The following is a 20,508-nucleotide window of genomic DNA, read 5'->3' as shown; positions in this document are numbered from 1 at the left end:
GATTCTCCTCAGTGACACAGAGAAAAATCTCCTTTTATCCTTTTCTTGGCAGAATTGTGAAACACAAGGAGCAGCTCCTCTCCATGGGAAACACGGAATGCTATTACAATTGCTGACACGACCCTGGCCAGAGATACTCAATTAGCCCCATGTCCAATTCCCATGTCCAGGCTTCTGTAGACACCTGGGCTTTGTGATTCAGTTCCCTAAAGATACTGTGGGCACAACACCAATGCTCCTGTCTCCTCACAATCACAGGACCCGTGATGTGGTAGGCACCAGTGGAATAACCAGAACAGGAGCATTTCAGCCTCTGCTGGGAGCTGAGACTGCAAACCTAGCACAATTCATACCAGCCTGTAACATGGACTAGCAGGTCTTCCCTCTGTAAAGGTTAAGTCCAGGCCAGTAACGGTCACAGGACATCCCTGCACATGGTACAGCTTCAGCCCTGTCAAACCCTGCCCTCCAGCCTTCCCTTGAAAGATATATTATTGTAAGCACAGTGAATTCCTTGTAACTGTCAAGAGGCTTTATTTTTTCTTCTCCCCTGTGATGAATTCCCTGTTAACCAAAATAATGTGACAAGGAATAATTGTCAAAGAGGTGAATTCATGCTCAGCTCTGTTGATGATTTGGCAGTTTTTGAATTTGCACAGACAGCAAGCAATGTTTTTTTTTCAAATATACTGGACTTGAATGAAATCAAATGTGCTCACAGTAAACTTCCAGTTATCCACATTTCATAATTGAGAGAACTGTGGACAGATGTAGGTCAAGATTTCAGTGCAAGGTTTACTGAATCTGTTGACTCTATTCAGAGGTGGGTAACTTGGCACGCCCTGTAGATATTTGGTTTTTAGAGGGAGTACAGGTCAGGTCTCTTAGAAAATGAGACTTCTATGAAGGTCTGCCCATTTCGTGCATCGTTATGCACCACTTCATAACATCTCAATTAGACTCCTCTCTACTTCAACAGCTATTTTTGCTGTAAAGATGTGCAAAAGGGGCTATACTCATTTCTCATCAAGAACCTGCATCAACACTCCTGAAAACTCCCATTAGCTTGAATGTGAATTGCCTTATGCCAATATAAAGTTATAAATATGGAACAGCACCACTGGCACAGAACTGACACTATTGTAAAATACGAGGTACGATTACTTTGGCCTGTTTTATTCTGTGTGCTGCTTCAGTAATACAGCTTCCAAGGCCCACCAAAGTTTGCAATAATCCCCTAATTTGCATCAGATCTCTATCCTCTTTTCAATGGCATTTTAATGTCCCTGTGATTCCACTGGGCAGTGATGCTGGGCATACAGCTTTGGCAGGGGGCCACCTGAAATACGGAGTTTCATCTGCAGCATTTTATTAGCAAAAGACTAGGTAATGGAAAGAGTGTTCAAAGAAGTGTAAAAATAATAATAGCACTGAGATATTGATTTATAAGAAACTGGTTTTAGATTACAGCAGGATAAGCAATACTGAAATTCAACAGCAAGTAAAAAAAAGAGTATCTAAAATATTACTATAGAGGGAAATGTGAGACACAAGGAGCAACAAACTGAATAGAAGGCTAGAGAACAGAACAAGGTGTATCATCAGCACAGGGAGTCCTAGAAAAGAGTACAGCACATCAGCTTGACACTAGACCTTGGTAAAGGCAATGGGTTATGTTAGTGTTTTGCAGGCAGGAAAAACAAGAGAGATGAACAACTTGCCCCAACAAACTAGCCAAAGAACCAAGGAAAGTCAAGACCAAGGCTGTGGTCTTCATTTCCATTAGCTGTAACATTGCATTTCCGTGGGAAAGGAAATGATATTAAAAAGGTACCGGCTGGGGAATATCCCCCTGAAGACACTGTGTGTGCATGGCTGGAGACAGGAATACAGGCTGGAGAGATCCTGCAGGGAAACAGTGTTGCTGCAACACCAGTGTAAGTGCAAAGACCAGAGGGGCAACTAAACCAAAACAGATTGCGTCATTAAACCGCTTTTCTTTCTGGAAGGCATCAAGATTAATCAAGAAAGAGCTAAAAGTGAGTCTTTGATAAAATGCTTAAGCAGCTACACTTGAACGGCAAATTATTTGCATCAACTAGAGGATGAAACAGTAGTTTTCCATTATGCTGCAGGAAATAGTGGCTTTCTAAATAACTCTTTCAGCTTTCCTCTGGCACTTATTGATTATATCCAATAGAAATTAAGAGTAGAAGGCAATTAAGTTCAAAATTTAACGGTGTTCTGCTCCTGTTAATTTACTGCCTGACCTGATCAATATGTTACACTGGATAACAATCTATTGCAGCAAGGTTTGGTTCCTCCAGTGTCACTTCCACTAAAATTATAATAATGACAAACAACTAAATTTTAAGCTAATAATACATAAAAATAATAAAATAACATATGAAATAATTAAAAATTGGATTATTCACTGTAGTGGTGAAAACAACAGCTTGAAAACCAAATTGACTTTTACAACACAGAGCTTGGACTTTGTCAAAATATTAAATAAGCTACAACCTCAGCCTCACAGAACCCTCTGGAAATCGAAAACTCAAGCAAGTTTTAAACATCTCACATACACAGCAGTACAAAACATTCACCCTTAATCTAGAGGGCAAAACTGAAGTGGGAAACTGAATATCAATGGTAGTGAAAGAAACAATATTGTGCTGTAGTCGTTCTTTCTTTTACATAATAGTTAAGGTCTCTGGGTGAATAAATACAATATAGACTTCATGTATAACAAGCCCTACCAAAATGGGAAGTTCTGAGTTGATTTGCATTAGGGTGCAGGTTTTTTTTGGACTTCCTTCCAAAGCCTTGTAAGCACTTTAAAAATAACTAAGCCAATTTCCTGCAGAAAGAAAGGGATGCGGTGGGTGGCATTTGTCACCTCTTATCCCCGAAGGTGGCACATGAGGAGGTGCACAGAGGCAGGGTGAGGAGCAGGTAAGCTTCCATCTCCCACCACCTGCCTCACAGTGGCTGCTGCTTCCCACAGTGCCATGCAACACTGGGTGGTCTTGGGGACCACAGGGATGCTCCTGCAGACATAACCCTTGAAAAGGACAATCCAGGTGCAAATAGTGATCATCTTTTCAGCATGTACCAATCAACAGAGCATTTCCCCAGAGAGGTATCTACTTCCAGGAGCAGAATCATCAAATGACTCTCCCTGCGTATCTATGTGCACACATGCATGCCTATGTAACTGGCTGCATTTCATCACTTTTTTGCCAAAATTCAACATGTCATCATAAAGTCAAAACAAAATATGATGAGGTTTTCTGAAAACATCCTCTTCACTGATCGGCTGTATCCCTACCAGCATTCACTCTGTAGCCAGCACACCATTAATCACTACGAAACATTTTCATTTATTTTGACATCAAAGAGAAATTGGAAGGAAGAGTATTTTTGGATGGGAATGGAAAGCAGGCTGTAGGAATATCTGCTTTTATGTTAGGGTTTCCCCAGACTGCAAGTAGAACAGGACCCTGTGGGTTTGCCCCCTACGCTGTATGTTTTTGTCTCATCCTTCACAGGTACAGTAACAGTGATCTGAACAGTGTATGTCTAATCCATTTAGTTACTGCACACTCTTTCAGGTTTCTAAGAAAGAAAAAAATTCCAAATGTTTGAGGTTATTTACTGTATCCAGTATTACCTAACACAGCAAGTCAGCTCCCACTCTGCAGTGTAACCTTTCCTCACTCCTGTGTTGCCCACAGCCTAATTCTTTTTTTTTTTTTTTTTCTTTTTTTTCCCCCACTACACAAAGCCTGTACTCCCGCCCTTGCTGGATGCCTACCTTGTTTTGCAGCATAAAGTAGCAGACTGTGGTTCCTTGCTAGACTTGGGAGTGCAAGTATAGATCCCTTGGTCTCTGCAAAACTCCTGGCAAGAACCTCTCAACATCTATGGTGGTGTTTTCTTAAGGAAAAAAAACCACGCAAAAATAATACTATAATAATTCCAGGCACCTGTTATTTTTAGCTAAAATTGTGGTAGAAAGCAGCATCATCTACATTCTTTGACATATCATAGTATGCCATGAACTAAGCAAATACAAGGGCAGACAAAACCAAAATATGTTGTACAAGCAGGACACCACACTAACATAGCTGATTTGTATTCTGTGGAAAGCTACATTCAGCAAGACCTAATGTTTCAGGAAATGCTAGCAGAACAAGCACACAACCCATACCCTGAGCACAGGGATACTGCAGTAAGCCTTGCCCATAATTCTGCTCAAAACCTGTGGACTCAGCAGAGCCAGGAAGGGCTCTGGCTGGCCCTTTTGCTTCTGAGATCCATCAGCACTGCTAATATTCCTGGCTAAACATTTCCTCCAGGTCCATGACTATTAGACGGTCTTTTTTAGGAAGGGGGAGTAAAAAAAGCAAGAACACCAGACTAAAAATGCAGCAAAACACAGCAATAGGCAATTAGTATTTCCTAAAATGGTACAGGTATCCAGCAAAAAGAGCTGCCACAATGGTGGGGAAGACACAGTGTAACAGGTCATTAAGATCCAGGTGGTCCTTACAGGATTTCTACTAATGATGCACAGTTGAAATTGAAAGAGCTTTGCATTTTTAATAGCAGTCAGCAATAGAGACCAGTGCGTTATATTTGTTACTTATCTCATACTATGTAAAACAGAGCCTACCAAATGCTTCACAGTTAGCGATTTATTTGATTTAGGAATGTATTTTGTGTCTATGAACAATCTGCTAGCTGAGTATGTTGATTACATTTTGGTTATTTTAGAACTATTTGGTGAAAAAATTTAAAAAGGGGGCAGTTTGTTCTCCAGCTACTGTGGTAACTTTTCAGGCGTGCACTACTGAGAATTTATTAGCTGAGTTGAAATCCTTCAGTCTAAACCACAGCCAATTTATTCCTGTAACGCTACATCCTCATAGGTCATCATCCGTATGGATTAGACCTCAAACCTGGAGGTTGCTTAAAAACATGAATTTCTATTGTTATTTCTATTGGTTTAATAGTAATCCAATAATAAATGATTCTAATACCCTTTTCCTTTTCAAATGCCAGACTATTTTTCTTTACAAAAATAGACAGGAAAGGGAAAAAATCCTAATTAAAGAAGGTCAAATCAGTAGGGCAGAAGTTCCTTACAGGCTTTAACATACAAAAGCATTCACAGACAGGTTTTTTTCTATACCAAATATGTTTAGCAGTATTTTTGGCATTTCTGCTCCAGATTTCCGTATTACATCCGAGTCAGGGTCACCTTTACACACCACCTGTACTGACCTTTATAGAACCGGCTCCCTCGCCTCTGAAGACCAGGAACAAACTCCGATATGCTCAGTTCAGGCAGCTTCTGGCAGAAGTGGCAGAGCAACCTCACCATTTGCCTCCTGACTCCCTGGGATCTGCTCAGCCAGAACAGCCTGAAGGTGCAAATCGCCCACAGCTGCTCCCCACCAGCAGCTGTGGACCAGCAGCCCCTAAGGATGTGGTCTCACCTCCCCGGGCTGGAGGCTCTCCGGCAGGGCTCCTGCCTCCTCAGAGCTCCTCATTTTGGAAACGAGCACAGAGCGGTGGGAGGCTGCCAACACTAACTTCCTAAAGGTTAATACTTACAACTACATTTTGGCTGATATTTTCAAAGCTGCCTAGAGGGAATGGATGCCCAGTGCCCATTAATTTTAATAGGAACTGGGCAGGCACAGTCCTTACGAGGCTCTGACTATTTCAGCCTATTACTGTTGGTGACATAAGGTTTGATATTGCAGGAGGCTGATTACCTGCTGGGAGCACTGAAGCTAATGCAGCTCCGATATCTTGGCTTGAAAATTGAATATGCAAAATGCATGAAAAGTGTGGCTATGCTTACCATAAATAATGAGTTTAAAATGAAAGTGGTTCACATTGAAAGGGTCTAACCCCAAGCCTTGTTACAAATGTGTGTTCCTGATTATTTCAGGAATATACTAATTCAATACATTGCACACTTCCAGGAGTTTTCACTAAAGGTCTTTGCCTAAGGGTTGCTACATTCAGAACATAAGCCTCTAACCTGATTTGTCAATTTATTCCTTTCATTGGGAAATTGTATCACCTTTCAGTGCCAGTAAACAGTTAAACGGATCTGGGTGGTAAGCAATTACATTTGAATTTTATGCATTTCAAAATCTCCCCCATTCATTTTATTTACCAAACCCGACTACATACAATACATTTAGACCACGTCCATTGTAATCACAGATCATTTCTGATCATGGTTTCCAGCCTGAAGTGTGTTAATGAGCAAACTCAGCTGGGAAATCTGCAAACTCAAACTGATAGGTTTTGCTAGAATCCTCACTTGTGGGCACCAGGGGTCATTTGAAGAATGTAAGACAGGTATCAAGGCTATAATTTACTTAATTTCTGTTTGCAAATGCTGTTTTTTTGCAATGACCACACAAAACTTACAAGCTATGTTCCAGAGGAGTAGTAGAAATGGATTCTGCAATACTCCCTCTGCTGGGCTGTCGCTCCCACATGGGCTGGCTCCTCTCCCCGGCTGCGGCTGCTGCTGTGCCCAGCTTTTCCTTTGGGAAACCTGTGACACCAGAGGCACTGCCCCCACACCCCCCCGTGTCCCCCAGTACAAGCATATATACAGTTTGCTGTCTCTCTAACACACCAATGAATTCTCATGAGTCTGCTCTACAGCTCCTCTTCCTCACCTATACGAGTCTGTGGTCCATCCATTGCTCCTCAGTATGCTGTTGGTGGTATTTTATCAAATGATACTGATTTCTTTGCCTTTTGTGGGTATAGCAGAAGTCACTGGGAGTCTTCAGAGCTAGCTGACATCCCTACTGGTGAGCCCTTGCCAATCTCCTCCAAGAGTTTGGACTGTTCTAATTTCCAACCTACATCTAATAATGGGGGGTTTATTAAAACCTCCACTGTTTTCTTAGCCTTTCTCCATCCCTGGTGCCCACGCACTAATCTGACAGCAGATTCATACTCCTTCGTGCTTTCCTTTGCTGCCCTACAATTCTTCTCTCTCAACAGAGGCTGCCTGTTCTCCTGAGCAGCCAAAGCCTTTCTCCACACTTGGGCCCACGAGTTAATTAACTTCCTCTTTTGAGGCTGAGTGGCCAGACCTGCACATCCATCCCAGGAAAGGACCTGTCCCTGTGCTAGAGAGACATATAATGTTTCTCCAGCTCTGCCACGAATCCCTCGCCCAATTCCCTGCCTGACATTTGGATGAACCAAATTCATCACAATACACAGACAAACAAGAGAAATGAATAGCACCAGTGAAATAATGAGGCCAGGCCTTTGCTGCTTGCTAAGCTGAATCCCAGAGGAAACACAACTTGTCAGAAACTATACGGATTTTCTCCTTTACTGCTTCGCTCCTGTGCTCTGTGGTTCAAAGCAGTGGTCATCCTCTTTTCCCTCATCCTGCTCAGTGCAGTGGGTATCTGTGTCCCTGGATAATGATCTCACTAATGTAATACAAGTGTTCATTACACTAATGGACTTTGTTTTTTTTAATTTACCAGGGACTACAGGTGCTTTAGTTTTAAAATGTGTTCATCCAGTTAGCCATTTTCAAGAGGGGGAAAGGAATTTTTCAAAGGAATTAGAGTTCATTTGATATTTGCATAACTATATTACATACAAGTGCATTTGATGGTATATCATGGAGGGGTCTGAAAAAAAAGAGAGCATTTTGTAATAATAAACCAATACAGAGATATGTTTTCTACTCTCATTTGAGTTAATGGGAGATTTGCCATTGCCCTCAGTTAGGACAGTGTCATTTGCTTCTCAATTTTATTCCTGAGTGATGGTTTGTGCTGATGTTTCACCTTGCTGTTTGTGAGTTCTGGGAACATTAGGAAGATAAAAAAAAATAATATGTACTGACCATGCACATGCATCTTGAAAACTCTGCTGTATGCTTGCTGCCTAGGAATTGTAATCAAAAGGAAATGATTACACAAAACCACATATTAAAAGCAATCCATCTGCCTGCAGAATAGGTTTTATGTACTAACGACACAGGGCAGAATGCTTAAATTGTAAAGCACAGCTCCCTTCCGCACTGCTGTCTTTTGCATGATAGTTTCAAAAGGGAGAGGCAGCACTTTTTAAATATTATTGAATTTTGCCATACTACATCAGCACTTGTGCTTGCTTAACCTTGAGCAGTTATTGTAGTAGACTGAATGGTCTATGGAAACAACTCCCAAAGAGAAATAATGCTTTCTTTGAGATATTGTATTAGTAAACTGTTTTCTGACACCTATGTATGCAGACCTGTTCCAGAATCTGCAGGCCATTTATGTGCTGAATAGCACACTCCCTCAGCAAAGTCCAAGATCGGAAATAAATCCCTTGCTTGCAATGTACTTGCTCGATTCCTAAATGTAAGGCAATTCTACAATGTTAATGCATGAAAATCACCCAAACCAGATTACGAGCTGAGGGGTTTGTGTCCCACAGCTACCTGGTTGTATTCTGAGAGAAACTGGACATGTGCCTGTGAACAATTTTATGGATAATCAATTCTTGGAAATCAATTAAGCACTTATTGACTTGCCCACCTCTAGTTGCAGTTGCCAGATTAACTCATATAGTTCAACACAATGGACAATCCCAGGTCTAAATTAGTGACTTGTGTTTGAACTCACTGCAACAGCGGAAGGATTAACAGTGTGTATTCTTCTTACAAAGATTTGGTCATTGTCTCTTTAAAATTCCAGTGTGTAAGAACTTCAGGTTCTCATCTTTTAATTTAAAGAGACCACACTATGTAGCAGCATTTTCCATTTTTACTTAATCATTCACTTCTTTTGTGTTCAAATCCTAATCCTACAAACCACATTCAAGCCCTGTGAACTAGCTCCATATTTATAGATAGAAGGTAGCTTTGAAACAAAAGCAGAAAAAGACTTAATACTCTGCAATACTCTGATCATGTATTTTCTGTACTGTATTAGAGACACCTGTAGACAAGCAGCATTTCACAGCCCTGCTGCACTGAATGCACCGTATCCATTGCAGAGAAGATATATGACATGGGTTTATACAGAATTAGCTATTTAAAAATATGGTCTTTCCTGGCAGAGATAGATTATCATCTGAATTACTGCAAGGGATACAGCACAGATGCTAACCCCACCTTAGCATCTCTCTAAGCTCCTCTTGGCCACCGATTAGCTGAACACTGGTCCCATATATTCCCTGAAGGCTGTGAGCAAGGATTAATAGCCAGTGACCATTCTGTTCATTTTCCTAAACTCAACAAACCATGTCCTCATTTGGCACAAACCAGCAGGTCTCCCTGGATTTCGAGAGCCAGTTTACACCAGCTGAAAATCTGTCTCTGGGGGTCAAACCTCTTTCCGAGAGCATTCTGAATGTTGTACTTGGACTGCACACATGTGCTTTGTCGCCCAAGGCACAGATAAACCCAGTGTTTGTTTAAAGGCATGGTGTGAAGGTTTAAACCTTTTACTCCTGAGACACAACACATTCTGTATCAGCTGGCAATATCCCTGCACACAGATGCAGTGAAAGGTAGCAATGCCTTGCTGCAGCCACGCTGGGCAGATGCAGACCAGACTCCACACCTTGCGGTGGCTGTGATGGATACGAATATATCAGGTGCTTCACACACATGTCCCTCCAATATATCCAGCTCTTACTCTTTTGAGCAACCTCTGTGTTACCTGCCAAGCAAAGATTTTTGGCTCTGACACAGCGCTGCTCACCCCAGCTTTGTGACCTCTTCCTGGACAGGTTTTTTCCATCTAGCTCATGACATATGGAAAGCTCTCTCTCAGCATTGCTGGATGCTGGCTTGTTGCAAGAGGAGCCTCTCTTAGCATCACTGAAGCTTTTTTGGTGGTACATCTACCAACTGTAGATCTGCAGATAGGTTGCAGGGGGCTGCTGTCCCTCTTCTGGGCTAACTGAGGTAGATCTGTGCATGTAAAAGCTGCAAAAACTCTTTCTCTTCGTTGTTCTCCATGCTTGCCAGGCAGCATGCCCAAGCGTTATGCTACCTGAACTCACAGGGCTCACCTGCATGGTCCTGCCTGTGGCTTCACTCCTGCAAGGGAATTTTCTCTAAGCTATCTTTTCCCAGCCAGTTTGTGTTTCTTTTTCCCTGCAGTGCCTGGCACACCAACGTGACCGGCTGCCCTCCCTGCCTGCGCTCCCTGCCTCCAAAACCCCTTACCAGGCTCTTTCCAGTGCTGTGATTAACACTTAATGCTACCTATAAGAGAAGAAAGCTCCTACTGTTTTTCCATTTAGCCTCTAGCAGGCTTATTGCAAGTATTTTAGATAAAGGTTACTTTCCTCTGTATGGAGGTGAAGTAATTATATGTTCCTGTGTGTCTTCACACTGCTACGTGGCCGTGCCGTTCTCTAATTTCACCATAAGGCTGCTGCTTGTGCACCTTGGTTGGCCACGAGGGCTCCGCTCCCTCAGTGTCAGCACTGAAACCTGTCAGCTGGAGCCTGGAAAAATGACCACCCCTCACACAGATGTAGATAGTGCCATGACTTATGGCTTTCCCCCCCTCTTAAGCAGAAAATGTTTTTCTTGCGGAAATTGGGATTTAAGTGAGCTCTCTGCACTTCATCAGGGGTGGATTAGTCAGCTGTTCTATGGGCTTGATATTAAAAAGGGAGGTTGCTTTGCTACGCAGGAAACCGCAATGTCAATTGGAAAAGAAAGAAATATAAGACATAGGTAGGGAGATAAATTATAGCCCAGATGAAGATGTACTCACATAAACCCACAGTCAGACGATCTCATTAGCTGCACCATCTTCACACCAGGAAGACATGATCATCTGTCTACTGCTCCCTAATGCCTGGCGGAGGTTTGCATGCGGCACGAACAATGCAGCCCTCGCTGGGAGACCGGGAAGGGCCTAACTCTGCTGCGGGCTTCGGCTCAGGCTGGCTGCACATCTGACCCTTGAATATCCGCCCCCTGTGCACCTTTATTGCTGGGAACATACAAACGTGCCTAAACCACAATGGGTGCTTTGATACACCAGCCACGGTAGGATGACTCTACAACACGTGCACAGATACACAGATATATTTATGTATACACACACATATATATTTCTACATATAATTGTTCAGGGAGAAGCATGGCCGCCCTGCTCTCCCCAGGTTGCTCGCTGATGGTCCGGGTTCAGGAGGTGATGCTGTGCTCTGACATAAAAGCTCACCTACCATCAGCGGGGTCAGGCACATACCTCCGCTCTGTTCTGTTCAGCCTCTGCCCTGCAGATGAGAAGGCAAACTGGTAATGAGAGCTGCTGTGCCTTGGTAAATGAACTAATTACTCTGCGCCTTCACTGCCAGTTTCGCTTTCGCTCCCCCTGAAGTCAGCACCTCTCAGGACCTGGCTGCAATTTCAGGGTGGCTGCAAGGGCGTTTCAAGGAGACATGTCTGGACAAAAGCAAAGTCTTAAAATATTCCAGTACACAGTTAGGCTTCTCCCCCCCAGCAACTTTTTTAATAGTGCATGTGATACGCTGCAAATTTTTTTTGAGCTTACTAAATGGGTGTCAGTGGGGAACAGACACATTATTTTTTTTCTTCCTTACAAATGAAGTCATCTGAATTCACCAAATCAAAAAAATACGAGTCTCCTGCTCAGTTCCAGTGGTGCTGCAGAAGGACAGGGCTATAGATTTTCCCAGGAGTGTGGAATAATTCACCAAGCCTGCTCGTTATTCATATAGACAGTGCATTAATAATATGGGACCCTGAGCCTCTTCTTATCTAGGCCGAAGCACAGCTAGAAGATGAGAAGCTGACTCCTTGGATTTCAAAAAGCATTTCCCCCCTCTTTCTTCCAGAAATAAGAATTGATTGAAAGTATTTTCACAGAGTGGGGGAAAAAAAAAAGCTTTCTGGTGATACCACCTAAAGTACACATTAGATAAATAGAAAACTATTGGCTTTGTGACTGTGAAATGTTTTCACTTGATGTAAGTGCTGATAGATACAGGATTATATCTAACAAAGTATTTACTAAGGACCTGACCCAAAGTCAATAGGAGTCTTCCATGTGACTCTACAGGGCTCAGATCCTGCGCTTACTCCAGGGAGAGCCAGAAAGTGCCTGTAGTTCCCCTGCCCATCTCTTAGCCGGTGCGCTTTGGGTAGCACGAGTGTGAGAGGATGCACGGGTGCTGTGGGAGGATGCACGGGTGCTGTGGGAGGATGCACGGGTGCTGGGGGAGGATGCACGGGTGCTGGGGGAGGATGCATGGGCTGAGCACCAGCTCAGGATCCCACCAAGTGATGTGCTACACCTCTGCACTACAGGAACACAGCGCTCTTGAATCATGAATGCTCACTCTATAGTAGGCATCTTATCCATAATTTAAAAAATAAAATAAATTAGCTCGTGTCCATGGCATAGCTGGTGACATACCAGGTATGGCCTTTTCATTTGCAGGTCCATGGTGAGAGAAAGGAGGGCAATGTCAGCAAAGAGAACGTGTGCTGATGAAAGCTGTCCTCTCTCTGCTCCCACTACTGAACATGGAATAACAAGGATGTTTGGTACCCACCGTCCAGTGGCAGGACTGCAGGGTTGTGGGGTGCTGGCCCAGAGAGGCACTAAAAGTGACAATGCTCCCAATGGTCATTAAGACTTGTGTTTAGTTTGTTAATGCTTTCCTGATGAAGTCTGATGTAAATTCACAGGGCCACAGGGTGGCTAGTGATGGATAATCCTCAAACTAACAGAAATCTGAAGTATGTACATGCACATTAATATTTTGTATATTACGGAATGATTTGAAACTTTATGTGATCCAAAGCCAGTCTGGGAGAGAGGGAAATATTGGAGTAATTTTATTTTATTGTTCTGTATCAGTGAGTGATTTCCCTTTCCCCTGATGCATGACTGGTATAAAATAGGACACCAGCAGACCATGGAGTCTAGTCCTGCTGCCTGAGAGCTAATGCTTCAAATCCCGTGTAGCAGACAACATGGAATTGGATCATCTCCGATATCTGCAGAGACCTTTCTTACAAGAATACCTTAGAGGAAGAGATACTGCGCAGCATTTTCGTAGCACCTTCCTTTTTCCTCATTGGTTTTGACCAGTGTTTAAAGCGCCTTGTTTCCTAAAAGCACTGGCAACATGCATAACCTGCGTGGAAGTCCCTTTGTGGCTGATTTCAAAAGCCAGCGGAGGTGCTTTTCTGTTATTCCATACCCTGTGCTCCAAAAAATTTCACAGATAATTGTGCAAGAAATATTGAGGTTGCCTCTTAAAGAGTTTAAAAAAGAAGAAAAGGGAACAGAAAAATTCAAGCATTAAAAAGATGTGTCTGAGAGCATCATTGGCTCTAACACAGTAAACTTCAGTATAGATGAACAAATTATGTATTATTCAACGGCCTCAAAGAACACACGGACATAACCACCTGCTGACTGTACAGAATGGTTCAATACCACTGTAAATGATATGGTACAAAGCACATTATTCACAGCATAAAAGTGACAGTATTAAAATTACAAATATCTTGTATTCCTATTACATTTTTATAGCAATCATATGAAGTGCTAGAACTGAGAGAATATTATCAGAGCTTTTCTGTTCATATGTACTCAGTAACCCCACGGGTTCACTTGGCCTCTGTTCCCACCTCCTTCACACTGGCTATTTGTGACCAGTCCTGTTTACTGATATCCTGGAAGGAACATGAGCAGCCACTGCGAAGCGCAATGGAAAGTAAAAGTGTGTACCATTACAGGGAATGGGAAACTTCCAAATAGGAGAATTTTCACGTGCTTTCAGCTAGATGGAAACTCTCAAGGCCAATCAAATATTCATGTTGTTTGTACTGAGTACTAAAATGAGTTGCTTAAAAAAATCCCAAAACAACAAAGTAAAACACAGAAAAAATAAATGAAGTAGCCATAACACTGCTTTGCTAATGGAAGCAACCAAAGAAAACTGCAAAACTGCAAGTCATGTGTAGACAAGTCATGAAGAACAACAAAAAACCCCAACCCGAACACAAGTGTATTAACCCATTCACTGCTGCCTCTCAGAGCTCATGAGAGAGCTCATTGTTGCTCTCTCGCTCACACACCCAACTTTATTCATGCTGTAGAAAATCTTAGCTTATTCAGAAAGGTGACATCAATCTTTCATAAAGATTAGGCCAGTGAAGAATGGGAGGTGGACTTACGTTCCTGACCCACATATGACAGTGTTGGTATAACCTTTACATTTGACACTGTCACAATAAAGTTATTTTGAAGTTATGAAACCCCATACAATGCCAAGATCTGGTAGAACCACCGAACCTGGAGCAGTCTGCAGCCATTTACTTGAAGAAAATATCTTGGGATGTAAGAAAGAAAAGGCAAAATGGCTTTTCAGGAGGCAGCATGAATGTGAATCCCTCAATATTACTTAAATATTTTGAGAATGTGCTGCGTACATCTAGAAAAGGTTCAAATAGAAATGTTAAAGGTATTTAAAAAACAATTTTTTTCATCACTGTTTCTCTATGCTAAGTGCATTCCACACTGAGAAGGAAGATGGGGTAGGAAAAGAAAGCTTTGATGAAGTAATGAAGAAGATTAAGAACACCTCCATATTACGCATATGCAATAGGAGAAATCTTGGTCCCACTTAATGTAAAAGATGTACTGAGAATGGTGAAAAATTCTAAAAAAGACAAATATCTACTAAAAAAAAGAGAAATACATGAGCATTTTCCTTTTTCTGTTTTTCTGGATTCTTTTAGTTTTATGTAGAATAACAGAAAATTAAGTTATGAAAATAACACTGAAATTTTGGAGCCACTGACTGATCTTTATTCTCAGAGGTGAACAGATTTTTCTAAAGGATGTGGGGTTGACACCTGAAAGGACAATCGTCACGTGCCCACTGACCTTGCCAGGAAGATGCAAGAGGCATTGCTATGAAGAAGCAGAGTGCATTACTGGGAACATTTCTCTTATATAACCACAGCACCAAAAGCAGAAGTTGGTTAATAAAGACAAAGGAATAAAACTTCAACCCACAGGAGAAATCGTACTAGCCATGAGACAGCAAGCAAGAGGACAAATCCCACCTGAGTGCCCTCATAAACCCACAGAACCTATTGCAGGAGGAGGAAAATTCATGGGCTTCTGAAACAAGGAAGACAAGCTGTTTGTAAGCGTAGCAGGGAGGGAAGGTGCAAATTCAGACACATGGCTCAGAAACCCCTGCAGAAATAGCCTGTATGTCTGCATGTCACACAAAAACTAACAGGAAAATGAGAGAGAGCAGGTCCATCAAAATGTGAAGCTAGAGGGGTCTGCAGCTAGTCTGAGCCGCACATTCAAGGCCTTTGCTGGCCCCAGGACCTCTGAAGTGTGCGGGCAGCAGGACAGATCAGGAGTTGCTCTGGTACCTGCAGACAGCCACCGCACACACTGTGTCCAACAGCAACGCGGCATCGCTGCAGAGTGGGTTGGTAACACTCCCAGCTGCACAGGTCCCCTGTACTCAGGAGGCAGAGGGCAGGCAGCTCTCTGGACATGCTCGACACTGCTTTCCCGAGAAAAAGGGACCCTTTCAACCTGCTCTAATACAAATGAAGTAAATAATCCATTTGGGACTTGCTCTGAAGAGGTATTTGTGCAAATGGAGAAAATAATAACAGCCATGAAAGAGAGCTGAATAGACTGATGCCCATGGTATGTGCTACTGCCAAGTGGCATGCAAGATAAATTATAGGGAGGGAAGGGAGCATTCAAAATCATCCTTCAAAAAAAAAAAAAAGACCTTGAAGTAGCGAAGGGAATCATGAAAGTAAATGCGCAGCAGAAGAGGCAAAGAAACAGAAACTGGCATCTCTGTTTCATGACAAGATTTGGCTTTTGTTTTGCTCGCACTGTTGCTACTACATAATTCATTGATGATTGAGGCAGGTTTTAGGACAGTGTCTACCGAATGAGCCGCAAGGAATAATTTATAACTTCTGAGGCTGCCACAGCCTGGCCTCACTTCTTTTTTTAAGATGAGGCCCCAAAGACAAAGTTTGCTGAAGCTGGCAGGAAGCGATGCTCGGGAACGCACAGCCACCTCCCACCCTTCGGGGTACAAACCGCACACACTCGGCCTGAACTTCTGCTCACTGAGGCGGAGGGGGGACACACGAGCCCCACGTACCACGACTGTGTGCTACCCATGATGAGGTCTCGCAATAAAAGGACAAAAGGACCATTTGTCACGCCTGATAATTATTTAAAAGTTGAAGCTGACTCCTACATATGAATTTATTCTCTTAAACAGGAAACAAAGCTGGCTCTCCACGCAATTCCCACCCACGCTGCCCAGTTGTGTCCGGAGCAATGGCTGGTAGGAGTGGAAGGCAATGCATGCAACATGAACTCAAACTGTCAAAGCATCAGCTTGGATGAGGTGTTTTCTGATGAATCTGGACTGAGAAACACCAAAAGCTTCACTCTGATCCCATTAAGTCATAGTTTGGCCAACAGTATAAACAGGGCAAAACTGAGGTTCAACTTGTTTTATACACACTACTACATAGCCATCGGGTGGAGATGGCTTGAGGCAATAATCAACCACAGATGGGAGTCAAATTGCTGACATAGGATCCTTGTCACCTCTCAAAGGTGATCAGTTTGTTTGGGTGAGAGCATACTGCTGACCTGAACACCCGTGCATATTTAATTAATGAACCTGAGCAAGCTTTCTTAGGAACAGACCATGGCTTGGAATTGCATATAGTGTGAAACCCTGTGTGAGATTTAATGGTCTCAATCTTTTCAACATGGTAGGTAAAGAAGAAAAAAAGTTGCAGATGACCTTTTGAAATGTCCTCACATAAAAAAAGAAACAGCAAATCCCAAATCTTTGTATGAGTTAAAGTACTGACGTCAATGGGACTCTCATGGGAAGTTTTGGGAGTTTGCCTTAGCAAGAACAGAACTACTAAATAGGTCAAAGTTTTGACTCAAAACAGGTCAGTATGTCAAAAGTCACAATACAAAGTCCAGGATAAAACAAAGGCCAAAGAAAATGTCCCTTCTATTAATTTTTACAACCAGCATATCGGGCTTTTGAACCATTCACCAGCCATCTACAAAAGGCTGACTACAACAACTAGACTTGAAAGGGGAAGATATTCCTTTGTAGTTCACATTTTTTGGCTTTGAAGTCACTGTGAGTCTTACCAGTGACTTCAATGGGACTGGCTTTGCGCTTTTATATTAGCCATTGTTTTATCCTTACTCCTTTCAAAATTCCAGACAATAACATTTCTTTTTATTGTAATCCTGACAGAGCAATTAGGCTCCAGTCCACACCTGCACCCAACTTTTTTTCTTAACACAGCATTCTTTGAGCTCCTCTTCTCTGAACAGAATTATGAGATTTGAATTAATGGTGTCTTTCTGCTCTATCCAGGGCCTCTGTTTTTCATGACCTGCTGAAGAACATGAAATTTTTCAAGGCTTGTACAGCTAACTTTGGTTAAGACCACTGTAGGTCTCACTTATGGTTTTATGAGTGTGTCTAACAGAAAAAGAAAAGCTTCTTTTCATCAGGGTAATTAAGCAACAGCAGAATAACAGAATGTGGATTAAAGTGTAATCATTCACAGGTGCATTTGTAGCATGTTTTTAGTCATGAGTTCAGAAGGTGGATTGCACTCCCAGTATAACAAGCTATGAAATACTGCCTCATAATTTTAAAATTTGAAAGCATTTTTGAAATAAAACATTTTCTATCTTTAATATAGAAACCAGATATGTACAAACCACAAACACTTGCTGAGAAAACATGAGGTTCTCATCCCTCCAAGGTATCCCTGATCTCTCATCTTTTTGATGTTGAACGTGTAAGCCTCAGAGCTTTGCCTACATGATCCTCCAGTCCACAACACCCACCGACACTCCTGTCTAACTCTGGGCTACAACTGGCCCAGCTCCTGCTCCCCTGCTACTACCTTTGCAGCATGTGATCAAGCAAAGGTACCCAGAAGAAAACATTTTTTCCCCATGTTTGCTTGCACAGGTCTCCCTTCTCACTCACCTGGGGGGAAGCTGAATGCCAAACGACAGACCCAAAGACAAAACACCGGATTCTTCCAAACCCTGCAGTTACACTGCCACCCCTGGAAGTACAGCCCGGGGAAGGACGAGGAAAGCCCAAGGCAGAGCCTACCTTGACTCTAGCCAAAAGGATCCCTGTCTCTTGGAACCACCTTTGGGCTGTGGGGTGGTATAAACAGTGGTGCCAGACAATTGTTATAAAGAATAGCAAGGAATTTTGACAAGTTGCTATGTTCACAAAGCTGCTGCACAGAGGGATTCTGCAACACAGAGTGGCTTGTTTGGGAAGGGTAACTGATGGGATTAGTACCACATACTCTCCGTCTTCTTATGCTATTTACATTTTGCTAAGCACTTGCTAGCCGCAGCTATCTTCCTGTTTGCTGCACGGTTTCACCTTGCAGTGGTGGCGGGGGAGCCCTGGAGAAGTACACACCCTGTGGAGCCAGACCTGATATGAAACCCAGACACAAATAACATGGTGTTTTTCCTTCAGCAAAAAAATCCCCATGACAAGATACGGCACCAGTGATTTCAAAAGATAAAGGTTTTTTCCTGGCTTTCGTTAATGTTTATTACAGGATGAGACCACAGGATTCATTTATTTATCTGTTTTAACACTGACTTTTCAAATGGCTAATTAAATCAAAATGAATGGCTGTTGTCCTTTGAAATATTTCTGAATCAAAACTAATGTGGCACTGGAGGGGGGTGGGGACTGTGAAGTGATGCAACAGGTAATTTTGTCCAGTGATTGATTATGGGCTTGATCCTGCCACAGAATCTGGTATGCTTCTCTAAGTGCCCGTACTGAATGCTATACTCTCAGTTTTTGAATAAATCTTAACGTGACCCAGGCACACAGAACCACGCAGTAGAGTAGCAGACAAGGCAGTGTAACTGCGTGCCTATGCTTCGAGGCTTTTCTGTTTTGTTAAACAGAGAACACAACACAGTTCCTATGCATAATCTATAGACTTAGAACTATTTACTGGATGGTACACAAACAGAGACATATATACAGGAGGATCTACTTGCCATCAACACAGGAAGGTCTGTTTCTTGTAGTCCCAGCCACTTTCCCAGGTAGACAGGAGCATTTTACTGTTTGTGATCTTTCCTCAATTCGATTCTTATTACAGCATCTGTGTGCTGCTATAACTTCACACGTTCCTCCTTCTGGCAAAAAAAGAAAAAAGAAAAAAAAGAAAAAAAGAAAAAGAGAATATTGACACTCTGATTAGGAAGAGCAGCAGTGGCTAATCAAAGCACCCAGGCATGCTCCTGTCTGTGTCTCTGCACAATTCTGTACAGGTGGGATTACAATGTTGTTTCTCCCTTTGTGCATGCTCCTGAATAAACCAGGTGCTGCTATACTTCAGTTAGAATAGAAAATGTAGATAAATGTCCATCTACAGTAACTATAGCTTGCCTCTTAAATTAGAAGCTTCTCTGACATCAGCAGAATTTTTGGCCTAAAAACAACTGTGTCAAAATCTGGGCCTGAAGAAATGTAGGTAACAAACTGCAGTAAATGTGCAACAACTGCTGGCTAATTTTGCTCTTGTTATATTAGAAGCCTCTTCCCCCAGATGTTCTCTCATACAAGGATGGGACTAAGGGAATCCATCCAGAAATTTCCAGATTTGCCTCTAAACATTTGATTCCACGCCAGTACTCAGCTCTTAGGGAATGACAGTCAGCCTCTCTGCGTTACAGGGTGGTCCAACAGCCCTTCCCTTTGCTAGCCCACTCACAGCATTGGCAGGTTCAAGGCAGGAAACATTCCCATTGTGTGCAAGATAACCAGGCACCACCTCCCTAATTGTTCATTATGAAATTTGCAATAGTTTGATTAGGTGGAGAAGACAAAGGAGTGATAGACAGACGGTGGCTTAGTGTTTATGAATACTTGGCGTTTGTGGCATATGCTATACACGGAAACAAAGTGTCAGGTGTATTATTGCCATGCGCCTTAGCAGTGCCGTGCAAGGAGATGAGACACCACAGTGGGCTAATGCACTACCCAAGTAATTTCTCGATCCTCAGTTCAGATTGTATTTAGCTCATAATCCCCAAGTATTTAATAGTGCCAGTCTGTTCCCCACAGATATCTGGTTATTTTATGAAATTGTGGCATAAATTTGTCAGGGTTTGATTAAACTTAAGACAAAACATCACGCACAGCCTACTGAAGAGCAGGATGTGTAAGAAGGTTTTCTAGAAATACATCGGCCACTATGAAATGCTAAGCGTATATTGCTTGTAGTATAGCAGAAAAAGCATTATTCTTGTCTTTGGCTTTCACTCTTTTTGAAACAATTTTGAGAGCTTTTAAATGCTATAGTAACCCTGCAGCCAGGTAGGAGAATACACAGTGTGG

At 42.4% G+C, this 20,508-nt stretch overlaps 1 protein-coding gene across 1 annotated transcript in view; it reads right to left on the bottom strand.

The window, feature by feature from the left end:
• TAFA1 (TAFA chemokine like family member 1) overlaps window positions 1-20,508 on the bottom strand; it is a 231,610-nt gene that overhangs the window by 27,220 nt on the left and 183,882 nt on the right. Inside the window, exon 3 of the mRNA XM_037387346.1 lies at window positions 19,164-19,304. Coding sequence (XP_037243243.1) covers window positions 19,164-19,304 — 141 coding nt within the window. The remainder of the gene's footprint in view (window positions 1-19,163; window positions 19,305-20,508) is intronic.

The sequence above is a fragment of the Falco rusticolus genome, chromosome 4 (genome assembly GCF_015220075.1).
Source record: "Falco rusticolus isolate bFalRus1 chromosome 4, bFalRus1.pri, whole genome shotgun sequence".
Taxonomy (NCBI): domain Eukaryota; kingdom Metazoa; phylum Chordata; class Aves; order Falconiformes; family Falconidae; genus Falco; species Falco rusticolus.
This window is presented reverse-complemented; position numbering and strand designations above follow the sequence as displayed.